Source organism: Rhinatrema bivittatum, chromosome 17, assembly GCF_901001135.1.
Source record: "Rhinatrema bivittatum chromosome 17, aRhiBiv1.1, whole genome shotgun sequence".
NCBI classification, from domain to species: Eukaryota; Metazoa; Chordata; class Amphibia; order Gymnophiona; family Rhinatrematidae; genus Rhinatrema; species Rhinatrema bivittatum.
This window is the reverse complement of record NC_042631.1, coordinates 61,757,024-61,782,785: the sequence shown is the minus strand read 5'-3', so window position 1 is coordinate 61,782,785 and position 25,762 is coordinate 61,757,024. Positions and strand designations below refer to the sequence as shown.

Below are 25,762 nucleotides of genomic sequence, written 5' to 3'. Positions count from 1 at the left end.
GGCAGCATGGATTCACCAGGGGAAGATCCTGTCAGACAAATCTGATTGACTTTTTCGACTGGGTAACCAAGGAATTGGATCAAGGAAGAGCGCTAGATGTCATCTACTTGGATTTCAGCAAAGCTTTTGATATGGTTCCGCACAGGAGACTGGTGAATAAAACAAAAAGCTTGGGAGTGAGTGCCGAAGTGGTGACCTGGATTGCAAACTGGTTGACGGACAGAAGACAATGCGTGATGGTAAATGGAACTTTCTCTGAAGAGAGAGCGGTTTTAAGTGGTGTACCGCAAGGATCGGTGTTGGGACCGGTCCTGTTCAATATCTTTGTGAGCGACATTGCGGATGGGATAGAAGGTAAGGTTTGTCTTTTTGCGGACGACACTAAGATCTGCAACAGAGTGGACACGCCGGAAGGAGTGGAGAGAATGAGACGGGATTTAAGGAAGCTGGAAGAGTGGTCGAAGATATGGCAGCTGAAATTCAATGCCAAGAAGTGCAAAGTCATGCATTTGGGGAGTGGAAATCCGAATGAACTGTATTCGATGGGGGGGGGGGAAAGGCTGATGTGCACGGAGCAGGAGAGAGACCTTGGGGTGATAGTGTCTAATGATATGAAGTCGGCGAAACAATGCGACAAGGCGATTGCAAAAGCCAGAAGAATGCTGGGATGAATAGAGAGAGGAATATCGAGTAAGAAAAGGGAAGTGATAATCCCCTTGTACAGGTCCTTGGTGAGGCCTCACCTGGAGTACTGTGTTCAATTCTGGAGACCGTATCTACAAAAAGACAAGGACAAGTTGGAAGCGGTACAGAGAAGGGCGACCAGGAAGGTGGAGGGTCTTCATCGGTTGACATACGAGGAGAGATTGAAGAATCTAAATATGTACACCCTGGAGGAAAGGAGGAGCAGGGGTGATATGATTCAAACTTTCAGATACTTGAAAAACTTTAACGATCCAAAGACAACGACAAACCTTTTCCAACAGAAAAAAATCAGCAGAACCAGAGGTCACGAGCTGAGGCTCCAAGGAGGAAGACTAAGAACCAATGTCAGGAAGAATTTCTTCACGGAGAGAGTGGTGGATGCCTGGAATGCCCTTCCGGAGGAAGTGGTTAAGTCCAAAACTGTGAAGCACTTCAAAGGGGCATGGGATAAACATTGTGGATCCATCAGGTCCAGAGGACACGTATAAAAGAGCAGGTAGCAAAACACTGCACGGAGCGGCAGTAGCCACAGAGGCATTCACGGAGCGGGATGCCAGTGGCCAGTGGTAGGTGTCCACCTTCATGGAGTGGAAGGATGTAGGGCTGTCATCTCCCAATTAAATAAAAAAAAACCAAAAAACAAAACAGGGATGGGATCCATCAGTTCTAGAGGACGCATATAAAGAGCAGGTAGTAAAACTCTGCATGGAGTGGCAGTAGCCACAGAAGCATTAACGGAGCAGGATGCCAGTGGCCGGTGGTAGGTGTCCACCTTCACAGAGTAGAAGGATGAAGGGCATCCATCTCCCAATTAAAAAAAAACAAAACAAAAAACAGGGATGGGTTCATGGGCTATAGGTATTACTAATTATTAGGCTTTTCAATATTTGATGATGGTTAATGTGACTTTCAAGCCATGCTTCACTTTCAGTGCATGTCCGGCATGACTCCCTGCTTCAATGACAGGGGAAAAGAAAAACTGATACTTCACACATTTCCAGCATTGCCCTCTGCTTCATGGCAGAGAGCTATGCTGCCGCTTACCCAACTAATCAAACAATATTTCACTTGGAAGCAGCTCCATCACTGCTCTCTACATTAATAGTGGGGGTGGAAAGGGAATTAGAACATAAGGTTACTAAGAGCCAAGAGAAACAGTTAAGTATGAGAAAAAATAAGTGTAAGGCTTGCTGGGCAGACTGGATGGACCGGTTGGTCTTCTTCTGCCGTCATTTCTATGTTTCTATGTTTCTATGCTACATATCTTCCGCCTCCACGGTATACCGCAGCACATTGCATCCAATCGCAGGCCTCAATTCATGGCCAGATATTGGCTCAATCTCTGCAAAAAGTTTCACATCTCCTTGGACTTTACCACCGCATTTCACCCCCAAGACAATGGCAAGGCGGAACGTATGAATCGGACTCTAAAACAATTCCTACGTTTATATGTGAACACCCTCCAGGACGACTGGGCAACACTTCTTCCCTGGACTGAGTTCTCCCACAACTCACATTCCTGCACCTCCACTGGGGCCTCACCCTTTCAAATTGTTTTTGGGCGACAACCCAGGCCACCCTTGCCCCTGCCATTGCCTGTTCCATCGCCGGCAGCCGCTTAACACCAAGCAGATGCTTCTAAAGGTGGCTCGCATGGAAAAAAAAGTTTTGATCAACATCTTAGACCGGCTCCACGATTCCGCCCTGGAGAAAAGGAGTGGCTTAGTACCAGGCATATCCGCCTAAGGGTCCCATCGATGCGACTGGCCCCCGCTATATTGGTCCCTTCCCGGTGATTCGGCAACTAGGTCCCATGACCTATCAATTTCGTCTGCCTGCCACACTAAAGATTTATAATTCCTTCCACATGTCTCTTTTGAAACCCCTGGTTCTCACCAGGCCTACTCAGAAGGTCCCTGAAGCTCCACAGCGGAGGAGGAAACCTATACCAGGGCCGTGAGATCCTCGATGTCCAGAAGCGAGGCCACAAGTGGGAGTACCTCCTAGCCTGGGAAGGATTCGGGCCTGAGGAGAACTCTTGGGAACCTGCTACTAACATCCTAGAGAAGGACCTTATCAAGATATTTCACACCGATCACCCAGGAAAACCCAAGCCTTCTAGGGGGAGGCCTAAAGGAGGGGGTACTGTTATGGCCGCTGGCCGCGGTGGTCCACAACCAGTCCTGCTCACTCACCAGTGTGGCCTGACCGATCCGGGAGCGCTGGCAGCAACGGGCAGCCATCCTAGGTGTCGCCTCTCTCGGCCGTCCCGTCCGCAGCTGGGCTTGGCCGCGTCTCTACTTGCTTTCCTTCCTGGCTCCTCCCTCGCTGGGCCTCCCTAGAGCTGCATGCGCGGTCTCGCTGCCATTTAAAGGGACCACGGCAGGAAATTGTCATGGCCCCTCCCTCGGGCCCCTCCTGGCTTGCCTCCATTTAAGGCAAGGTTGCTCCTCAGACTTTGCCTTGGTTTCTTGGCTCCTGGTCTGTTTTCCTGTTCCTCATCTGACGATCTTCTGGATTCCGCACCTTCCTCGACCCATATGACCACTGACCCTTCACCTTGGTGAGGTCTTCAGTGCTTGTGGTTCCTGCTCCTGCCTTCCGAGCCCTGTTCCTGCCTTCCGAGTCCGGTTCCTTCCTTCCGTGTCCTGTTCCTGCTCCAGTTACTTCGGACGGATCTTCTGGCTTATGACCTCGGACTGACTTCGGTAATTCTTCTGGCTTCTGACTGGCTATCGGTGATTCTCTGGCTTCAGACTCTGGACTGGCTTTTGGCGACCCTCTGGCATCTGACTGTGGACTGACTATTGGCGACTCTCTGGCTTCCGATCTTGGGCTGATTCTCTTCACTACTTCCAGCTGCGCTTCCATCACCTTCACAGGGGCCCACCTAAGACCAGCCAGCCCCATGCAGCCAAGGGCTCAACTCGCGGGGAATGAGGTTGGTATTGGCGAAGCTCCAGCCAGCCCCTGCATCAGTTCAGCCTTGCCTTCTGACAATAAGGATCTGTGGGGGTTTACCCTTACAGGTAGCGACAATTCCACCTCGGACAAAGGATCTACCTTTCTGAAGCATAACATAATGGCTGATTACCTTAATTATCAACAATGTATTTAGTTTCAGGACAGAGCATAGAACTTCCTCCATCTTGCTGAGGCAACAGCGATCTGCCTGCACAATGGGTTGCCAGGTTTTCATAAAAGAACAAGCACTATTTTCCCAATACAATATACAGACACAAACAAAGTTGGAAAATTACCTTTTAATATGAAAGGTAGAACTGTTTGCCAATATGCGTCAAAGTTTTCCAGTTTTTGCCACAGAATCTATAGCTGAGTTACTGTAGCAAACTGTGGGGCTATGCAGAAAGACTAAATTAATTCTTTGCTTCCGTGTTTACTAATGAGGATATTGGGGAGATACCAGTTCCGGAGATGGTTTTCAGGGGTGAAGAGTCAGACGAACTGAACAAAATCACTGTGACCCTGGAAGATGTAGTAGGCCAGAATGACAAACTAAAGAGTAGTAAATCACCTGGACCAGATGGTATGCATCCTAGGGTACTGAAGGAACTCAGAAATGAAATTTCTGATCCATTAGTTAAAATTTGTAACCTATCATTAAAATCATCCATTTTACCTGAAGACTGGAGGGTGGCCAATGTAACCCCAATATTTAAAAAAGGCTTCAGCGGCAATCCGGGTAACTACAGACCAGTGAGCCTGACGTCAGTGCCGGGAAAAATAGTGGACATAAGAACATAAGAACACAAGAAAATGCCATACTGGGTCAGACCAAGGGTTCATCAAGCCCAGCATCCTGTTTTCAATCCAGGCCATAAGAACCTGGCAAGTACCCAAAAACTAAGTCTATTCCATGTTACCATTGCTAATGGCAGTGGCTATTCTCTAAGTGAACTTAATACCAGGTAATGGACTTCTCCTCCATGAACTTATTTAAACACAGCTATACTAACTGCACTAACCACATCCTCTGGCAACAAATTCCAGAGTTTAATTGTGCGTTGAGTAAAAAAGATCTTTCTCCGATTAGTTTTAAATGTGCCCCATGCTAACTTCATGGAGTGCCCCCTAGTCTGAAAGAGTAAATAACCGATTCACATCTACCCGTTCTAGACCTCTCATGATTTTAAACATCTCTATCATATCCCCCCTCAGCCGTCTCTTCTCCAAGCTGAAAAGTCCTAACCTCTTTAGTCTTTCCTCATAGGGGAGCTGTTCCATTCCCCTTATCATTTTGGTAGCCCTTCTCTGTACCTTCTCCATCGCAATTATATCTTTTTTGAGCTGCGGCGACCAGAATTGTACACAGTATTCAAGGTGCAGTCTCACCATGGAGCGATACAGAGGCATTATGACATTTTCCGTTTTATTCACCATTCCCTTTCTAATAATTCCCAACATTCTGTTTGCTTTTTTGACTGCTGCAGCACACTGAACCGATGATTTCAACGTGTTATCCACTATGATGCCTAGATCTCTTTCTTGGGTTGTAGCACCTAGTATGGAACCCAACATTGTGTAATTATAGCATGGTTTAAGGTTTAAGGTTTATTGGTATTTATATACCGTTGTCTCAGCATAGCCTTCACAGCGGTTAACATAGTAGTAAAATACAATAAAAGAAAAATACAAATGATAATAATAATAAGAGATAAAATTTAACAAGTAAAAATAAAAGATATCCTAGTAAAATAATGTCAGAAGCCATAAATATTAAACCAATACATACTAAAAGACATAAAACCTTGCACTTATCAACATTAAATTTCATCTGCCATTTGGATGCCCAATTTTCCAGTCTCGCAAGGTATTCCTGCAATTTATCACAATCTGCTTGTGATTTAACTACTCTGAACAATTTTGTGTCATCTGCAAATCTGATTATCTCACTTGTTGTGTTTCTTTCCAGATCATTTATAAATATATTGAAAAGTAAGGGTCCCAATACAGATCCCTGAGGCACACCACTGTCCACTCCCTTCCACTGAGAAAATTGTCCATTTAATCCTACTCTCTGTTTCCTGTCTTTTAGCCAGTTTGCTATCCATGAAAGGACATCGCCACCTATCCCATGACTTTTTACTTTTCCTAGAAGCCTCTCATAAGGAACTTTGTCAAATGCCTTCTTAAAATCCAAGTATACTACATCTACTGGTTCACCTTTATCCACATGTTTATTAACTCCTTCAAAAAAGTGAAGCAGATTTGTGAGGCAAAACTTGCCCTGGGTAAAGCCATGCTGACTTTGTTCCATTAAACCATGTCTTTCTATATGTTCTGTGATTTTCAAGTTTAGAACACTTTCCACTGTTTTTCCTGGCACTGAAGTCAGGCTAACTGGTCTGTAGTTTCCCGGATCTCCCCTAGAGCCCTTTTTTAAAATTTGGGGTTACATTTGCTATCCTCCAGTCTTCAGGTACAATGGATGATTTTAATGATAGGTTACAAATTTTTACTAATAGGTCTGAAATTTCATTTTTTAGTTCCTTCAGAAACTCTGGGATGTATACCATCTGGTCCAGGAGATTTACTACTCTTCAGTTGTCAATCAGGCCTACCACATCTTCTAGGTTCACCGTGATTTGATTCAGTCCATCTGAATCATTACCCATGAAAACCTTCTCCATTACGGGTACCTCCCCAACATCCTCTTCAGTAAACACCGAAGCAAAGAAATAATTTAATCTTTCCGCGATCACCTTATTTTCTCTAAGTGCCCCTTTAATCTCTCGATCATCTAACGGTCCAGCTGACTCCCTCACAGGCTTTCTGCTTCGGATATATTTTAAAAAGTTTTTACTGTGAGTTTTTGCCTCTACAGCCAACTTCTTTTCAAATTCTCTCTTAACCTGTTTTATCAATGTCTTATATTTAACTTGCCAATGTTTATGCTTTATCCTATTTTCTTCTGTTGGATCCTTCTTCCAATTTTTGAATGAATGACTTTTGGCTAAAATAGCTTCTTTCACCTCCCCTTTTAACCATGCAGGTAATTGTTTTACCTTCTTTCCACCTTTCTTAATGTATGCTATACATTCTAATTCTCCCATCTTACTTAGACTTCTGGCATTAGCATACAAACATTTCAAAGTTTGTTTTTTGTTTGTATTTTCATTCTGCTTTTTAATTGATAGGGATAAGTTAGAATTTTTTTAGCTCAGGTGAGTTTTTAGTTACAGGCACTTGGACTATTTTTCTAATTATTGGAACCTCACTGTCGGGATGCCCTAATTCTAATGCATCATTAGTATCCTCTCTCCGAACTATGTGCTGCTGAGCGACTGTCGGCTTTCCCCTTTGTTCTAGTTTAAAAGCTGTGCTATCTCCTTTTTAAAGGTTAGCGCCAGCAGTTTGGTTCCACCCTGGTTAAGGTGGAGCCCATTCCTTCGGAAGAGAATCCCCTTTCCCCAAAAGGTTCCCCAGTTCCTAACAAAACTGAATCCCTCTTCCTTGTACCATCGTCTCTTCCACGCATTGAGACTCCAGAGCTCTGCCTGCCTCTGATGACCTGCGCATGGAACAGGGAGCATTTCAGAGAATGCTACCCTGGAGGTTCTGGATTTAAGCTTTCTACCTAAGAGCCTAAATTTGCCTTCCAGAACCTCCCTCCCACATTTTCCTATGTCGTTGGTGCCCACATGTACCACGACAGCCAGCTTTTCCCCAGCACTGTCTAAAATCCTATCTAGGTGACGCGTGAGGTCCGCCACCTTCGTACCAGGTAGGCATGTTACCAGGTGATCCTCACGCCCACCAGCCACCCAGCTATCTATATTGCTAATAATCTAATCACCAACTATGATGGCCGACCTAACCCTTCCCTCCTGGGCAGTAGGCCTTGGGGAGATATCATCAGTGCGAAAGGACAATGCATCACCTGGAGAGCAGGTCCTTTCTACAGGATCCTTTCCTGCTGCACCTGGTTGGTGCTCTCCCATCATGAGACCTTCTTCCTCCAAGGCAGCACCAGGGCTGCCAGTCTGAAGTTGGGACTTGACTACTATGTCCCTGAAGGTCTCATCTATATACCTCTCTGTCTGCCTCAGTTCCTCCTGGTCTGCCACTCTAGCCTCCAGATATTGGACTCGTTCTCTGAGAGCCAGGAGCTCTTTGCATCGCATGCACATGTACAACTTCTCACCGGTGGGTAAAAAATCATACATGTGACAATCTATGCAAAAGACTGGGGAGCCCCCCTCTTGCTGCTGGACTGCTGCCTTCATCTCAATTTTGATCAGTTCCTAGTTAAGTTTTAGGTTGCTATGGGAGTAGGAATGTGTCTAATGTCCCTTAAATGAATTAGTGAATTCACTATGGGGCAGATTTTTAAAAACTACGCGAGCGCGTACTTTTGTTCGCGCACCAGGCATGAACAAAAGTACGCTTGATTTTATAAGATACGCGCGTAGCTGCGCGTATCTTATAAAATCCGGGGTCGGCGCGCACAAGGGGGTGCAATTTGTGCAACCTGCGCGCGCCGAGCCCACGCGAGCTGCATGTTCCCTCCGAGGCCGCTGCGATTTCGGAGCGGCTTCGGAGGGAACTTTTCTTCACCCTCCCCCCCACCTTCCCCTACCTAACCCACCTCCCTGGCCCTATCTAAAACCCCCTTACCTTTGTCGGCAAAGTTACGCCTGCTGAAAGCAGGCGTAACTTAGCACGCGTCGCCGGCAGCCCCGCTCTGTCCTCCGGTCTCAGGGGCGTGGTCCGGAGGCCTCGACTATGCCCCCGGACCGGCGCCACGCCCCCGGAACCTTCCCCGAAATGCCGGGGCATGCCCCTGAAACGGCGTGTCGTTTCGGGGATGCCCCGGACACCCCCCCTCAAGCCCCTTTTCAAAAGCCCCGGGACTTACGCACGTCCCGGGGCTTTATGCGCACTGGCAGCCTATGCAAATTACGCGCGCCGGTGGCCTATGCAAAATAGGTGCGCCGGCGCGCGAGGGCCCTACACGCGTAAATCCTGAAGGATTTACGCGCGCGGCCCTTTTAAAATCCGCCCCTATGTGTCTGGTAGTGGCCTACCAGGGTCTATTCTCAAGATCAAAATCATAGAGCATATAGAAAGACATGATTTAATGGAACACAGTCAACATGGATTTACCCAAGGGAAGTCTTGTCTAACAAATCTGCTTCCTTTTTTTGAAGGGGTTAGTAAACATGTGGATAAAGGTGAACCGGTAGATGTAGTGTATTTGCATTTTCAGAAGGCATTTGACAAAGTTCCTCATGAGAGACTTCTACGAAAATTAAAAAGTCATGGGATAGGAGGCGATGTCCTTTCATGGATTACAAACTGGTTAAAAGACAGGAAACAGAGAGTAGGATTAAATGGTCAATTTTCTCAGTGGAAAAGGGTAAACAGTGGAGTTCCTCAGGGATCTTTACTTGGACCGGTGCTTTTCAATATATATATAAATGATCGGGAAAGGAATACGACGAGTGAGGTTATCAAATTTGCGGATGATACAAAATTGTTCAGAGTAGTTAAATCACAAGCAGACTGTGATACATTACAGGAGGACCTTGCAAGACTGGAAGATTGGGCATCCTAATGGCAGATGAAATTTAATGTGGACTAATGCAAGGTGATGCATATAGAGAAAAATAACCCTTGCTGTAGTTACACGATGTTAGGTTCCATATTAGGAGCTACCACCCAGGAAAAAGATCTAGGCATCATAGTGGTTAATACTTTAAAATCGTCAGCTCAGTGTGCTGCAGCAGTCAAAAAAGCAAATAGAATGTTAGGAATTATTAGGAAGGGAATGGTTAATAGAACGGAAAATGTCATACTTACCTCTAGTATTGCTCCATGGTGAGACCACACCTTGAATACTGTCTACAATTCTGGTCGCCTCATCTCAAAAAAGATATAGTTGCGATGGAGAAGGTACAGAGAAGGGCAACCAAAATGATAAAGGGCATGGAACAGCTTCCCTATGAGGATAGGCTGAAGAGATTAGGGCTGTTCAGCTTGGAGAAGAGACGGCTGAGGGGGGATATGATAGAGGTCTTTAAGATCATGAGAGGTCTTGAATGAGTAGATGTGACTCAGTTATTTTCACTTTTGAATAATAGAAGGACTAGGGGGCATTCTATGAAGTTAGCAAGTAGCACATTTAAGACTAATCGGAGAAAATTCTTTTTCACTCAATGCACAATAAAGCTCTGGAATTTGTTGCCAGAGGATGTGGTTAGTGCAGTTAGTGTAGCTGGGTTCAAAAAAGGTTTGGATAAGTTCTTGGAGGAGAAGTCCATTAATGGCTATTAATCAATTTTACTTAGGGAATAGCCACCGCTATTAATTGCATCAGTAGCATGGGATCTTCTTAGTGTTTGGGTAATTGCCAGGTTCTTGTGGCCTGGTTTTGGCCTCTGTTGGACACAGGAAGCTGGGCTTGATGGAACCTTGGTCTGACCCAGCATGGCAATTTCTTATGTTCTTATAGTGAAAAAACCCCATGGCTCGACAATGAAGAATTGTGGGGCTGAGGTTATGGAAAATGTGCGCAGGGACATGTAAGAATTTATTAGAATGTCTGCGCATATGCTGGACAGGAAGGTCATTATGACTGTGGTGTCCAGAAATGTTGTATATGGGATTTATGGCAGTGACAGTAATCCCAGGTAGTAAATGTATACCGATGGAATCGATGTTGACATCGATGCCATCGATGGAATTGACATTGCCATCGATGGAATCCACTTTGGCATCGATGGCATCGATGCCATGGACAATGGCGTCGATAGAAATGCCCTGGGCATCAATGACATTGATAAAATAAACAATGGCATCGATGGAAATGACCCTAGCATCGATGGAAGTGCCCTAAGTGATGATGGCATCGACCCGGGCATGGATGGCATTGATGACACAAAAGTGTGGGTCGATGGCATCCGTCCGGGTGTTGATGGCACCGATGAAACCCAAGGAAAAATCAGTGCCATGGATGAAAAATATGGATGGCACTGATAGATACGATGCAGGGACCGATGGCATCAGTGTACCGTGGGGGGGAGGGGTACCAATGGCATCTAAGAATCCAGGACAGGCTGAAGGGGGTACCAATGGTAGCGATGGGGGCATTGACTGCCTGAGGGTACTGAGGAAATCAAAGGACCTGAAATCGACAGGGGCCCTGGTGGCAACGGAAACCTTGGAAGTCCCTGTCCCACTAGCGCTAGTAACTAGGCAGAGTGTCACAGAGGGACACTCGCAGGCTATGTGTGGCTAACTGAAAACATAGTGAGAGGGAAGGCCGCAGTCGGTTGGCAGGCCAGGGAGGTGACAGGAACCGACCGAAAAAACAGTGCATAGTACTCACCGAGCGTCGAATAAACATACGCGAAGGGAGGCCCGTGCAGGGAAACGTGTTTGTGCAGTAAATGTTTAAGTGTTTCCGTAGGGAAAAAGTGTTCGAATTCTCACAGAGCTCCTAACCGCTATGCTTACTGCAAAGCAGAAAAAAGAAGACTGAGGGAGACACCTGTGGCTCACAAGGATAATTGCAGGCTGAGCATGCTCAGTGCACTCAGTGTGCCAGTGTCAGTCAAAGCTTTGTAGAAACTTTGACAGAAATGTTTTCCGTACAGTGCTCTATCCTGCTTGTTCTGTGAGAATACTTTAAAATCGTCAGCTCAGTGTGCTGCAGCAGTCAAAAAAGCAAACAGAATGTTAGGAATTATTAGGAAGGGAATGGTTAATAGAACGGAAAATGTCATAATGCCTCTATATCGCTCCATGGTGAGACCTCACCTTGAATACTGTGTACTATTCTGGTCGCCGCATCTCAAAAAAGATATAGTTGCAATGGAGAAGGTACAGAGAAGGGCAACCAAAATGATAAAGGGGATGAAACAGCTCCCCTATGATGAAAGGCTGAAGAGGTTAGGGCTGTTCAGCTTGGAGAAGAGATGGCTGAGGGGGGATATGATAGAGGGCTTTAAGATCATGAGAGGTCTTGAATGAGTAGATGTGACTCGGTTATTTACACTTTCGAATAATAGAAGGACTAGGGGGCATTCCATGAAGTTAGCAAGTAGCACATTTAAGACTAATCGGAGAAAATTCTTTTTCACTCAATGCACAATAAAGCTCTGGAATTTGTTGCCAGAGGATTTGGTTAGTGCAGTTAGTGTAGCTGGGTTCAAAAAAGGTTTGGATAAGTTTTTGGAGGAGAAGTTCATTAAGGCTATTAATCAAGTTTACTTAGGGAATAGCCACTGCTATTAATTGCATCAGTAGCATGGGATCTTCTTAGTGTTTGGGTAATTGCCAAGTTCTTGTGGCCTGGTTTGGCCTCTGTTGGAAACAGGAGGCTGGGCTTGATGGACCCTTAGTCTGACCCAGCATGGCAATTTCAAATGCTCATTGTTGTCTGATCTTACTGGGGGAGGGGGGGGGGCTTTTGCAACAGCAGCAACAGTGCCTAGAGGCGGCAAATTCCTAAATCCATCTCTGGAAGGAGGCTTGCCAAATCAGATTTAATTATTGGGGTTTGGGTTACCCCTGCCCAATCCAATGATTCAACACGTAGGTCTCCCACGCAAGCTGACACCTTGAATACTGTGTTTGGGTAATTGCCAGGTTCTTGTGGCCTGGTTTGGCCTCTGCTGGAAACAGGATGCTGGGCTTGATGGACCCTTGGTCTGACCCAGCATGGCAATTTCTTATGTTCTTATGTTCTGACAGCAGGAGCAGCAATAGTACTGAATGATGTCATCTCCTGCTGCCAAGGGGCCAATCTCATTTATTTATTTATTTTTATATACTCATTTATATACTGACATTTGATCTGAGATATCACATCGGTTTTCATTCAGGTACTGTATGTACCTCTCCCCAGATGGATAATAATATAAGTTTTGAACCTGAGGCAATGGAGAGTAAAGTGACTTGCCCAAGGTCACAAGGAGTGATAGCGGGACTTGAACTCTGGTCTCATGGTTCATAGCCCACTAGGCTATTCCACCTCCTGAAGTCTTGGGTTACCAGTAAGGCCTGGGAACTTACTATTAGACTACTAGCTAGAGTAGGATTCAAATGTAGCCCCTCTTTCTGCGGGGTCTGAAATGGCATTCTATGTATAACAGTAGATAACTGCAACCTTGCTATAGCTCAAGGCAGTCCTTTGAGTTGAGAACAGTGTTCAGAGGTGGAGAGGAGCTTAGTTTTTGTTATTTTACAGGCCCAGCCAGTTTAGCCAAGCAAGCCCTGTTTTGTGGTCTTGGCCAGGGTTGGGAGGGGTTCTGCCCAGGCAGCACTCAACCTGCCTGGTGGGAGTTCTTTCTCTGAGTTCATTTTTTGGTATTTAAACTTTTAAGTAGGGATGTGAATCGTTTCACGATGATTAAAATTATCGTCCGATAATTTTAATATCGTCTTAAACCGTTATGAAACACAATACAATATAGATTCTAACGATTTATCGTTATAAATCGTTAGAATCGTGAGCCGGCACACTAAAACCCGCTAAAACCCACCCCCGACCCTTTAAATTAAATCCCCCACCCTCCCGAACCCCCCCCCCAAATAACTTAAATTACCTGGTGGTCCAGCGGCGGTCCGGAACGGCAGCGGTCCGGAACGGGCTCCTGCTATTGAATCTTGTTGTCTTCAGCCGGCGCCATTTTCCAAAATGGCACCGAAAAATGGCGGCGGCCATAGACCAACAGGATTCGACGGCAGGAGGTCCTTCCGGACCCCCGCTGGACTTTTGGCAAGTCTTGTGGGGGTCAGGAGGCCCCCCCCAAGCTGGCCAAAAGTTCCTGGAGGTCCAGCGGGGGTCAGGGAGCGATTTCCCGCCGCGAATCGTTTTCCGTACGGAAAATGGCGCCGGCCATACGCGTATGGCTGGCGCCATTTTCCATACGGAAATGGCGCCGGCAGGAGATCGACTGCAGGAGGTCGTTCAGCGAGGCGCCGGAACCCTCGCTGAACGACCTCCTGCAGTCAATCTCCTGCCGGCGCCATTTTCCGTACGGAAACGATTCGCGGTGGGAAATCGCTCCCTGACCCCCGCTGGACCTCCAGGAACTTTTGGCCAGCTTGGGGGGGCCTCCTGACCCCCACAAGACTTGCCAAAAGTCCAGCGGGGGTCCGGAAGGACCTCCTGCCGTCGAATCCTGTTGGTCTATGGCCGCCGCCATTTTTCGGCGCCATTTTGGAAAATGGCGCCGGCTGAAGACAACAAGATTCAATAGCAGGAGCCCGTTCCGGACCGCTGCCGTTCCGGACTGCCGCTGGACCACCAGGTAATTTAAGTTATTTGGGGGGGGGGGTTCGGGAGGGTGGGGGATTTAATTTAAAGGGTCGGGGGTGGGTTTTAGCGGGTTTAACGATTTTAGCGGGTTTAATGATTTTAATGATTTATCACGATATTTTACCCCCCCCAAACGGCAACAATACGATTCCCTCCCCCTCCCAGCCGAAATCGATCGTTAAGACGATCGAGGACACGATTCACATCTCTACTTTTAAGTGATAGGGGCTTTACTGGAGCCTGTTCAGCTCCTGGGCTCAAAGAATGGGGAATCCTGGGTCTGGCCTGGGCAGGTTAGGGAAGACATGCCCCCCCCCCCCCCCCAGTCTTTCCTAACCTGCCAGGCCAGATCCCAGTTGTGTAAAGATTAAGTCAAAATCCAGGAGGAAGTTCTGATTGCCCTTCATTCCTGTTGGGAGCACTAAGAATCCAGCTCCAGGAGATTCCTCCCATCAGGGATTCAAAAGGTAAGAACTAAGGACTGCATTAGAGCAAAGAAGGTTGAGTCATCTAAGAGTGAGTAAAGGCAAAGTCTACCATCAATAAGGACACCCATATGATAATTCTTCAGACCCTGGGGCGAGAGAGAATTATAACTCTCTGTGCAGCAGCTTTGCCCATCCAAAGGACACCCTGCCCACCTGGGACTCTATTTTTCCAAAACCCTGGAGAATAGCAGTTCCCTAGACAGTGGCAACACATATTCCTGCACAGATTGAGCACAATCCTGTAAAGAACATATTTCGTGGTGTTGTGGATCAGTATTGTGCCATCTTACAAGCATTTGCAACAGTAAAGATTTATTTGGACACTGACACAGTGGCTCCTTTGATTTCTTTGGCACGCAGCGCACAGCACACAGAATATCAGAATTTCCCAAATGACAGCAGATAAAGGCCAAAATGGCCCAGCAAGACTTTTAGGGTTGTAGGAACTGCTGCTTCATGCGGGTTACCCCAAGCTTTCTGTTTAAGGTAGTAGTAGTAGTAGAATCTGCCTCTCTCTCAAAATCTATCCTCCTATTCCTTAGCTCAGCAGTCACCTGCTTTCTCACACCAATGACAAAGGTTTAGACTTGATTATATACATTCAGAAAAATACTGCATGGTATTGTTTAATCACACTGTGAAGTATTTTCTTTTTTCCCTAAATGCACAACTTTTCCTTTAGTACGTTGTACAGTGATACCAGCAAATGTTCATCATCTATCTGGAATAATGTACTTTATTTGCTAAAATTTACTGTGGCTTAGTAAATTACCCCTTTAGACTGAAAAACCTCTGGAGACTGGGAAATACCTGCTGACTGTGCCTGAAATGTATTTTACCCTGAAAAACTAAAAACAAAAAAGTTAAATGTAAAAACTAATAAAAATAAACCAAGGAGACTTTATCCAGTCCCAGAGAAATGTTTTATTGATTTATTTTAAATACTTATATTTTGTCTTATGAAACAGGTTTCAAGGTAAATTATAAAAATACAAAAATAAATAATCATAATGGCAAAACATACACATAGATATCAGAAGCTGTTTCATTCCCTTGTCCACTACAACTTCTGATTGATCATGGACTACAACAGAATCCTAGAAACATGGTCAAGGCAATACCCCTAACACCAGTTACACTCTAAGGAGTAGATTTTCAAACCCCGGCACACGGAAAAGCCCGGGGTTCACGCGTGTGGCCGGGCCTTACACGCGCCGGGCCAATTTTCAAAAGGCCCGGCCACACGCGTAACCCCCCGGGACACGTGTAAGTCCTGGGGCTTGAAAAAGGGGCAGTCTGGGGGGGCGGGTCTAGAGGTGCCCGGCACAGCAGTCATTTGCCACTGTGCTGGGGGATCGTGTGATGGCAGGGTGCCGTTCCAAGGCAGGAACAAAAGGTGAGATAATAAAAATCAGGCTAGTTAGGATAGGGATAGGGGAGGGCAAGATAGAGGAAGGGGAAGGGAGGTTAGGCTAGGGGGTTGGGGAAGTTCCCTACCAGTCCGCTCCTTAATTGCCAACCTGGCATGTTATAAAATTGCGTGTCCATGTGTGCGCACCGTGTGCACATTTTGAAAATCTACCCCTAAATGAATGAGAGTAACATCTGAAGAGAGGATGTATATAAGACTTGAGACTACACCTAGACACAGACATGGTTCGTTATGTGCAGTTAAGATAGAAAATCTGGCACATCTGGGTATAAGAATACCTGTTTCTAGGGGATCCGACAGAAGAGTTTATCCTCCAAAGAGAGTAAGCATAAGGTAGGACATTTGTATTGCAGTAGTGCAGTTTTCTGAATCTTTTCTTACAATGTAGAGCAGTTTTTAAAACAACTAAAACTAAACCTTCTGGAACACTTGCTTTACAAATTGGCTGCTCATGTACAATTTTGGCAATAACATTGATATGGCAAGGTGATGAGCTGAGAGATGTAGCATAGAAATTATGACTCGATTACATTTTCATTTCTAATTTCACACCTCAAGTCTGATTTTTCTCCTGTTCTGTATCTCAGCAAAATTCTACTGAATTTGAGAAAGTTTGACTAAATTATAATAAATTCTGACCTGCACCAAAGTTTCACAGGAGATAGTGACTTCCATGGGATGCTTTGTGAGGCAGTTTAATTCTCCCAGAATTGCCCCACTGCCTCTATAGTCAGTGAAGGGAATTTTTCCTCCACCCAGCTTGGCTTCTTCTTGATCATAAAAATCTTTGTTATGCCCAAACACAGGATTGGAGCCATAAAGCTGTTGAAATAGAATGAAGGAAATCATTTTAAAGAGGTTAAAATGAGATAACAAAAAAAAAAAAAAAAAAAAAAGTCTTTTCACTCCCACAATGATATTTTTCAGATCTTTTTTTTTTTTTTTTTTTTATTCAATTAGAGATTCACACATTCATGCTGTCTACATATAGTCTACATACACATTCATGTGGACTTACATATCTCCATGTTATTTTTGGATTTATTAACCGCATGTCTATTAATGGTTTAATAGTATTTACTATTTGCCTACTTCTATTAAGTTGTTTCAAAGTAAAAACTTGTTTACTTCGTTTGTTTCAATGTTAAAACTTGTTTACTTCTTTTTGCTCAATGTAAAACTTCGTTGTTTAATACTGTTCTATGTAAACCGCAAAATGTAGCGATTGTTACTGTTATATGTAAACCGGGGTGATATGTATATTATACAGGAACCTCCGGTATATAAATTATTTAAATAAATAAATATAAATAAATAGCAAACCGTTCACAATGGCAGAAGTGTATGTAAGCAGACATTGTAACTCTGTGACCTTTTTAGGAATTAGAAGAAAATCATTGGACATCATTATCCATCACCGAAACATGGCTCAAAAAATCTGACACAGTCCTAATCAATCAACTACCTCATGCAACCCACAACATCGTCTCCTTACCCAGACCAAAGAAAAAAGGGGGTGGCCTTCTCCTCATAGCACGAAAAAAGCTCAATATCAAATGCATCCCCATCACCTCCCTACCCCCCCTAGAAATAGGCCTTTTTAAATCCAAAAACCTCCAAATCCTCCTACTATACGCCCCCCCCCCAATTGTCTAGGCCAAAACCTCTCCACCCTCATCAAAACCATCACCTCACAAATCAACATGGACCTACCAGCAATAATCCTAGGAGATTTCAAACTCCACATGGACATCTCCCCCCTACAACCACAATGCAAACTCCTCCTCGATACCATGAATGCGATGGACTTCAAGCAAATCATTCACTCTCCAACGCAAAAATCAGGACACACCCTCGACCTGATTTTCATCAACAGCAAAATCTCAACAACCAAAAGACCTCCTACCACCACCAGCATTCCTTGGTCTGACCACAAACTCATCCAGACCTCCCTACACTTCAACACCCTCCACCCCACACCAAATGACTCCAAAAATTACATCAGCTTCCCCAAGCTGTGCCCCAGCGACGTCCTCGCCGAAGACCTCCCCAGCGCCCTAACCGCACTAGACCTCAAGGATCCAAACACGGCCATCAATTCCTGGATTGACATTAATGCAAAAATCGCCAAGACTAAATGCCCCATCATTACCACAGCAATTCCCCACAGCTACTCCTACAAAACTCCATGGTACACCCCTGAACTGAAAAACACCAAAAGACTCCTCCGTCAAGCCGAAAAAACCTGGAGAAGACACCCCACACCACCCCACCTTGACAGATACAGAACACTCCTCTACATCTACAGAACCGACACCGACAAGGCAAAGCATGAATTCTACGAACAAAAAATTCATCAACACCAACACAACCCCAGAACCCTTTTTGACTTCGTCACCAAACTGACGCAACCCCACCCTCTCGCACCATCTTCAGACAACAACAACAAAGACTTGTGAAGACCTTGCCTGATTCTTCTCTGACAAAATCAGCAAACTCATTACTCCCAACCGTTACACTAAAGAAGAAACATCGACCTCACTCAACGAAACTCCACCCACCTGGTCCAACTTCAAACCTATCGCCTCAACTGAAGTAAAAAAGATCATCCAGAAAATCAACCCAGCAACACACCCCATTGACACAATCCCAGTCAAGTCTCTCAAACTCATTCCTGACACCATCGCCAAACCTATTGCAGAAATAATAAATACATCACTGGACCAAGGCATCTTCCCAGAAGCCCTGAAATGTGCCATAATCAAACCCATCCTCAAAAAACCACATTTCAACTCCTCCGACCTCTCCAACTACAGACCTATCTCAAATCTCTCATTCATATCCAAGATCATTGAGAAACACGTAAACCTCCAACTCTCTGAACACCTAGAAAATCAAAACATCCTGTACCTCACCCAACCTGGTTTCAGAAAATCCCTCAGCACCGAGACTCTTCTCTTATCGCTCACAGACACAGCCCTGAGAGACATCGACGCTGGACACTCCTACCTTCTCATCTTACTGGACATCTCTGCCGCCTTCAATACCGTAAACCCATAACACACTGATGACACAACTGATGGAGATCGGCCTAAGCGAAAAAACCCCTCAACTGGTTTCGATTATACCTATCCAACAGATCCTACAAAGTTCGCCTCAACAACCATGAATCAGACCAATATCAACTCCCCCAAGGAGTCCCACAAAGATCATCCCTCTCATCCACCCTATTTAATATATACATGCTCCCTCTCTGTAAACTCCTCTCCAGCATGGACCTCGTATTCTACATCTATGCCAATGACATCCAAATCCTTCTCCCCATCAAAGAAAGCATATCTAACACCATCGCATTCTGGAACTCCCTCTCCATCCAAATATCAAATCTCCTCACGCAGATATCCCTCCCCTTAACCACAAAACACCCGAAATCCTTCACATATCAAACAAAACCACAACCAAAACCAGCAAAGACAGCACCTCCAATCAACCACACACTGTTCTCACCAATGAGGTTAGAGAGCTCGGCATCACCCTTGACTCAGACCTCAACATGAAAAAACACATCAACATGACAATCAAAGAAGGCTTTTACAAACTAAAAGTCCTCAAAAAACTCAAACCTCTACTATTCCACCATGATTACCGCACAGTACTCCAATCCCTCATACTATCCAAGCTGGACTACTGTAACTCCCTCCTCCTCAGACTGCCCGCCTCCACCACAAAACCTCTTCAGCTACTGCAAAACGCTGCAACCAGATCCCTCACAAACACCAATCACTCCTCACACATCACCCCAATTCTAAAAGAACTACACTGGCTTCCCACAACACACAGATCACAATACAAAATTCTCAGCATACTTCACAAAACCATCTACAACCAAAAAATCAAATGGACCAACCATAACATAGCCAGAAAACCTGCGATCCCAAAACACATACCCCATACAAAACTAGCGTGCCTTACCTCCACCAGACAACATACCTTCTCTGTAGCTGGCCCCACCCTCTTGAACAAACTACCTTCCCAACTCAGACTGGAACTCTCCACCCAATCTTCCAAAAAGCAATTGAAAACATGGCTTTTCCAAAAAGCCTACCAACACCCTACCTAACCCCTCCCCCCACTTGCTCCACCTCCCCCCCTACCTTCCCTTCCCCTCACCCCATATCTCCCTCTCCCATACACTCTATCCTCCCATCTAAATCTGGTTCATGTCACCCCGTACATACTCCATCTGCCGCTTCTACATTATAAATTTTGCATGTTCTGACTCAGGTTATCCCCATCATATCCTTTATACCTATCCTTTATACCTACCTTATTCTTGCTTAACTTGCTTAACTTACTTAACTGTTTCTATCACTAAGGTTTTTTGCCAAATGTTATAAAGCTTGTTATAATGTTCCCCTCTTAAAGTTAATGTTGCAATGTATAAATAGTACGACATACAGTCATACTATTCCTCTGTTATAATGTGAACTGATGTGATATACGCCAACGAAAGTCGGTATATAAAAGCATATAAATAAATAAAACATTAAAAGATGTAATAAAATAAAAACAAAAAAACCAGAAAATCAAATCATTTCAGATCACAGTTTTTACATTTCTTTTCATACAGCCAATGTGATAAAACTAAGAGCCTGATTTACTAAGGCTTTTCTCCCATTTTGTGTCTATGGTAAAAATGCTTAGTGAATGAGGCCCTAAAGTTGATAATAAAAGATGTTGCCATACTGGGTCAGACCGAGGGTCCATCAAGCCCAGCATCCCCTTTCCAACAGTGGCCAATCCATAAGAACATAAGAAAATAAAAACAAGATACAAGTATCTGGCAAGTACCCAAATATTAAATAAATCCCATGCTACTAGTGCCAGCAACAATCAGTAGCTATACACTATTGATTAACAGTTTATGGACTTCTCCTCTAGGAACTTATCCAAACCATTTTTTAAACCCAGCTACACCATCTGCCCTAGCCACATCCTCTGGCAACAAATTCAAGAGCTTAATTGTGTGTTGAGTGAAAAAGAAGTTTCTCTAATTTGTTTTAAATGTGCTACTTGCTAACTTCATGGAGTTATCTGAAAGAGTAAATAACCGATTTACATTTACTTTCATGATTTTATAAACCTCTTTCATGATTTTATAGACCTCTATCATATCCCCCCTCAGTCATCTCTTCTCTAAGCTGAACTGTCCTAACTTCTTTAACATTTATTCATAGGGGAGCCATTCCATCCCTTTTATCATTTTAGTTGCCCTTCTCTGTACCTTCTCCAATGCAACTATATCTTTTTTTGAGACGCGGCAGGTGTGGTCTCACCATGGAGTGATACAGAGGCATTATGACATTCTCCATATTATTCACCATTTCCTTCCTAATAATTCCTAACATTGTTTGCTTTTTTGACAGCCATAGCATACTGAGCTAATGATTTCAATGTATTATCCACTATGATGCTTAGATCTTTTTCTGGGTGGTAACTCCTAATGTGGAATATAACATCGTGTAACTACAGCAAGGGTTATTTTTCCCTATATGCATCACCATGCATTTGTCCATCTTAAATTTCATCTGACATTTAGATGTCCAATCTTCCAGTCTTGTAAGGTCCTTCTGCAATTTATCACAATCTGCATGTGAAATGACTAATCAAAATAATTTTCTGTTATCTGCAAATTTGATCACCTCACTTGTCTCCCTTTCCAGATCATTTATAAATATATTGAAAAGCACCAGTTCACATCCAGATCCCTGAGGTACTCTGCTGTTTATCTTTTTCCACTGAAAAAACTATTTAATCCTACTCTCTATTTTTTAACCAGTTTGCAATCCATGAAAGAACATCGCCTCCTATCCCATGACTTTTAGTTTTCTTAGAAGTCTCTCATGAGGGACTTTGACAAATGCCTTCTGAAAATCAAAATACACTACATTTACTTGTTCATTTTTATCCACAAGAGATGGCTGAGGGGGGATATGATAGAGGTGTTTAAAATCATGAGAGGTCTAGAACAGGTAGATGTGAATCGGTTATTTACTCTTTCGGATAATAGAAAGACTAGGAGGCACTCCATGAATTTGTTGCAACCGTCCCTTCCCGATGGTTTCACTCTGCCTACATTTCTTTGCACCTCCTCTCACTATGGATGCATGCCTGGCTGCCGCGGCACCTGCCTGCCATCCTCTCCAGCATCCCCGGACCGGCTTCGGTGCTGTCTCCCGCCGTGCTCCGCTTGTACCTTAGGGCGCGCGCACCGTGCGGCCCTCATTCTTATTTCCTACTTGGCGCAAACCTCAGGGGCGTCCCCCTGTGATGACATCACGCTGCCCGGATATTTAAAGCCTACATTGTTTGTTAGCCTTTGAGTTAGCATGGGGATACCTTACTGATGGGATTCGCTCTCCGAACCCAGTTACTCTGCCTCCAATTCCATTGGACTCTTAATGCTAACGGGGTACCCGCTCCTCGGGGGCCTCACTTGCTTTTCAGGTCACTATCAGGAACCGGTACTCGCTCCTCGAGGGCCCATATTCCCTGACTCGCTGCCTGCTCCTACCTTCTCTTCTGTCTGGAAGGATTTGCTATCTACAACACCATCTTCACCTCAAAGCTGTTCCCTGGAACCAGGTACTCGCTCCTCGAGGGCCTGCCTCCATTCCAGCCCTGTGCCATCTCTTACGTGGAACCGCTGTGTGAGTACAATACCTTCAAGCCTCTCAGCTCTCAGGGATCAGGTACTCGCTCCCCGAGGGCCTGCTCTCCCTATCCTGGGGTTCTCCATACTGGGGCTTGTGCTTATTCCACTGTACTCATTATTCTCAGTTCTTTCCCTACAGCACTGCTCCCGGAGGAGTCAATGTTCCAGTGCCTGAGAGATACCAGCCCAGCCGGGCTACTTCAACTGCTCACTACTGCCACATCTGGTGGCTTCATCACATTATCTAATAAAAGATCAATCTCTGTGTTTGTGTGTCCTAAGCTAAGTCTGAACTGTGGCCCCTCACGGGACTGCCCCCCCGTGGGCATGGTCAGCTGCCACAGTGTCCAAGAGTTCACCCAAACCTCACTAATTATAACAGAAGTTAGCATGTGGCACATTTAAAACTAATCGGAGAAAGCTGTTTTTCACTCAATGCACAATTAAACTTTGGAATTTGTTGCCAGAGGATACCAAACACTAACCACTAGTGTTGTGGTCCTGGTCGCTAGGCTAGCGACCAGGTCCTTACCTTTTTCCTGGTCCCTCCAGCCATGCCGCGAGCCGCGAAGGGGAAGGCCTGCCTGGCCGCATGGCAGCGGCGTCTCCCTCGTGGAGACGCCGCCGAGGCCCGAAACCGACTCCTCCCCCTGCTGGGGAACGCGCGCGCGAGGGCGCACTCTTTGTAGGTTCAGCACCCGGAAGTGCTGAACCGCCCTCTTTCTGACGTCAGACGCCGGCAGAGTATTTAAGCCGGCGTCTGCCTCTCCTACCTTGCCTTGCAACGAGGTCGCTCCCAGTAAGTACTTAGTTCAGTGGCGTAGCCAGAATTGATTTTTTGGGTGGGCACAAGGTTAACATGGGTTGGCACAAGGCATGCAGGTCTACTAGTTGTTTTCTTACTGATAAATAATGCCATATACTGCACCCTAGAATGGCTTTCTAAGTAGTTTGCAACAGCCATTATGTGTCATGTATGAAACTATAAAATAATTTACTTCAATTATTTCAAGTATAGAAAACAATCAAATCCAATCATATAATAAAACAAAAATTAATGTATTCTTTCATGAACCACCTTTGCAGAAACCCAGAAATCTTCATATATACAATAAAATATAATTAATCATCAGAACAGGTGTGGCGCAGAGCTAGGGCAATTCACATTACAAGTAACATGAAAAAAAAAATTCAAATTCTGGTGTCATCTCAGCAAAAAATAACCCTCCACTGCTATTTTGTGAAGTAACAAACTCTTGCAAAGAAAGAGGCATCTGGAACCTTGCCATACAGTCACAGCACTGACTCTCAGGATTCAAGCAGCAATGCAAATACTACACCAGGCCCTAGAACATTAATACATCACGTACTAGAATAACAGAACAAGCTGGACTACTACTACAGAGAAACTATATGCTAGAAATACTGCATTTCCGTCACACACAGGCAAAACTGAGACTGACCCTTACCTAATATAGAAATAAGAGACTATAAATTAGAAACAGAAACATGCAGATAAAGCCAAAATAGAAAGCCTGAGAAACTAAAATGTCTGAACAGTGGAATACGTAAGAAAGAGCAAAATACAAAAATATAAGAATGCACATTCCCAAAGATGACATATTTAAATTGCTAACATCTCTCTCTCTCTCTCTTTATATATATATATTTTTTTTTTACCTTTGTTGTCTGATCTTTGTATTTTTCTAATCAGTTGGTCCTGGTCTCTTTTTCCCATTTTTTCCCTTGTCGCTCATTTCCTAATTCCTCTTCAGTGTCTTTTCTACTACTGTCTTCTTCCCTTCCACACACACACATATATACATACATGCTTTCTCTCGCAGACTCCCTCACACACTCAAGCTCTCACTCTCGTATGCTCTCCCCCCCCACCCCGCGCCAAGCTCACATTCTCTGCAGACATACATACAAGTTCTCACTTTCTTACCCCTCCCCAGGCTTATATTCTTATGCACACACAGACACACATCCAGGCACCCATTCTCATCCACACACACAAACCCATACTCCCATTCTCACCCACACATACAAGCTCCCATTCTCACTCACACATACACACATTCAAGCTCCCATTCTCACCCACACATACACACATTTAAGGTCACATTCTCACCCACACATACACACATTCAAGCACCCATTCTTACCCACATATTCAAGCTTCCATTCTCACCCACACACACAAACCCAGGCTCCCATTCTCACCCACACACAAAAACCCAGGCTCCCATTCTCACCCACACACACAAATCCAGGCTCTCATTCTCACCCATATATACACACATTCAAGCTTCCATCCTCACCCACATATTCAAGCTTCCATTCTCACCTACACACATTCAAGACTCCATTCTCACTCCCATACACACCCAGGCTCCGATTTTCACCTACACACACACCAAGGCTCCCATTCTCATCCACACATACACATTCAAGCCTGTGCACAGTTTCTGCTTCCTCCCCCCAGAGCAGGAAGATCAGCTGGCCTCTCCTGCTGCCACCGGCCTCCTGCTATCTTCGGGCCATACGGCCGACCGATCTTCCTGCTGGGGGGGGGAGCGGAAGCTGTGCTTCCGCTCTCCTCCCTCCCCCCCCCCCAAACAGGAAGATCGGTCGCCCGTACGCAGGAGGCCGGTGGCAGCAGGAGAGGCCAGCTGATCTTCCTGCTCTGGGGGGAGGAAGTGGAAGCAGTGCGCGGCGCTTCTGCTCCCCCCTCCGGGTGACGTCACACGCTGCAGGGTATTTAAACCCTGCAGCTTCATCAGCCTTTGCCTTGCAACGAGGTTCCTCAGGTTTCCTGACTTGCTAGTTGCTGCAAATACTTTGGATTGCTTCTGTCTCTGACCTGGCTTGCTTCCTGACTTCTCTTCTGCTTCCATCCCTTGGCTTTGGTATCTATGTCTGACTTCTGGCTTCCGACCCGGCTCCGTCCACGACTCCATCTTCTGCTTCATCCCTGGCTTTGGTTTGGTTCTCTGACTCCTGGCTTCTGACCCGGCTTCGCTCCTGGACTCCGACTTTGGCTTCTTCCTCACCTCAGGTTTCCGGTACTTGCTGGCCCAGAAGGATTCTCCTATGTCCCAGTGGCTCGGGCTGTCACGGGCTCCTCCCGG

At 45.2% G+C, this 25,762-nt stretch overlaps 1 protein-coding gene across 2 annotated transcripts in view; it reads right to left on the bottom strand.

Annotated features, from left to right (window-relative positions):
* The window catches only part of LOC115079481 (sodium/hydrogen exchanger 10-like), a 1,086,723-nt gene that overhangs the window by 553,854 nt on the left and 507,107 nt on the right, over positions 1 to 25,762 (bottom strand). For both annotated transcript variants that reach the window (XM_029583104.1, XM_029583105.1), the window contains exon 4: positions 16,553 to 16,735. In XM_029583104.1, coding sequence (XP_029438964.1) covers positions 16,553 to 16,735 — 183 coding nt within the window. The remainder of the gene's footprint in view (positions 1 to 16,552; positions 16,736 to 25,762) is intronic.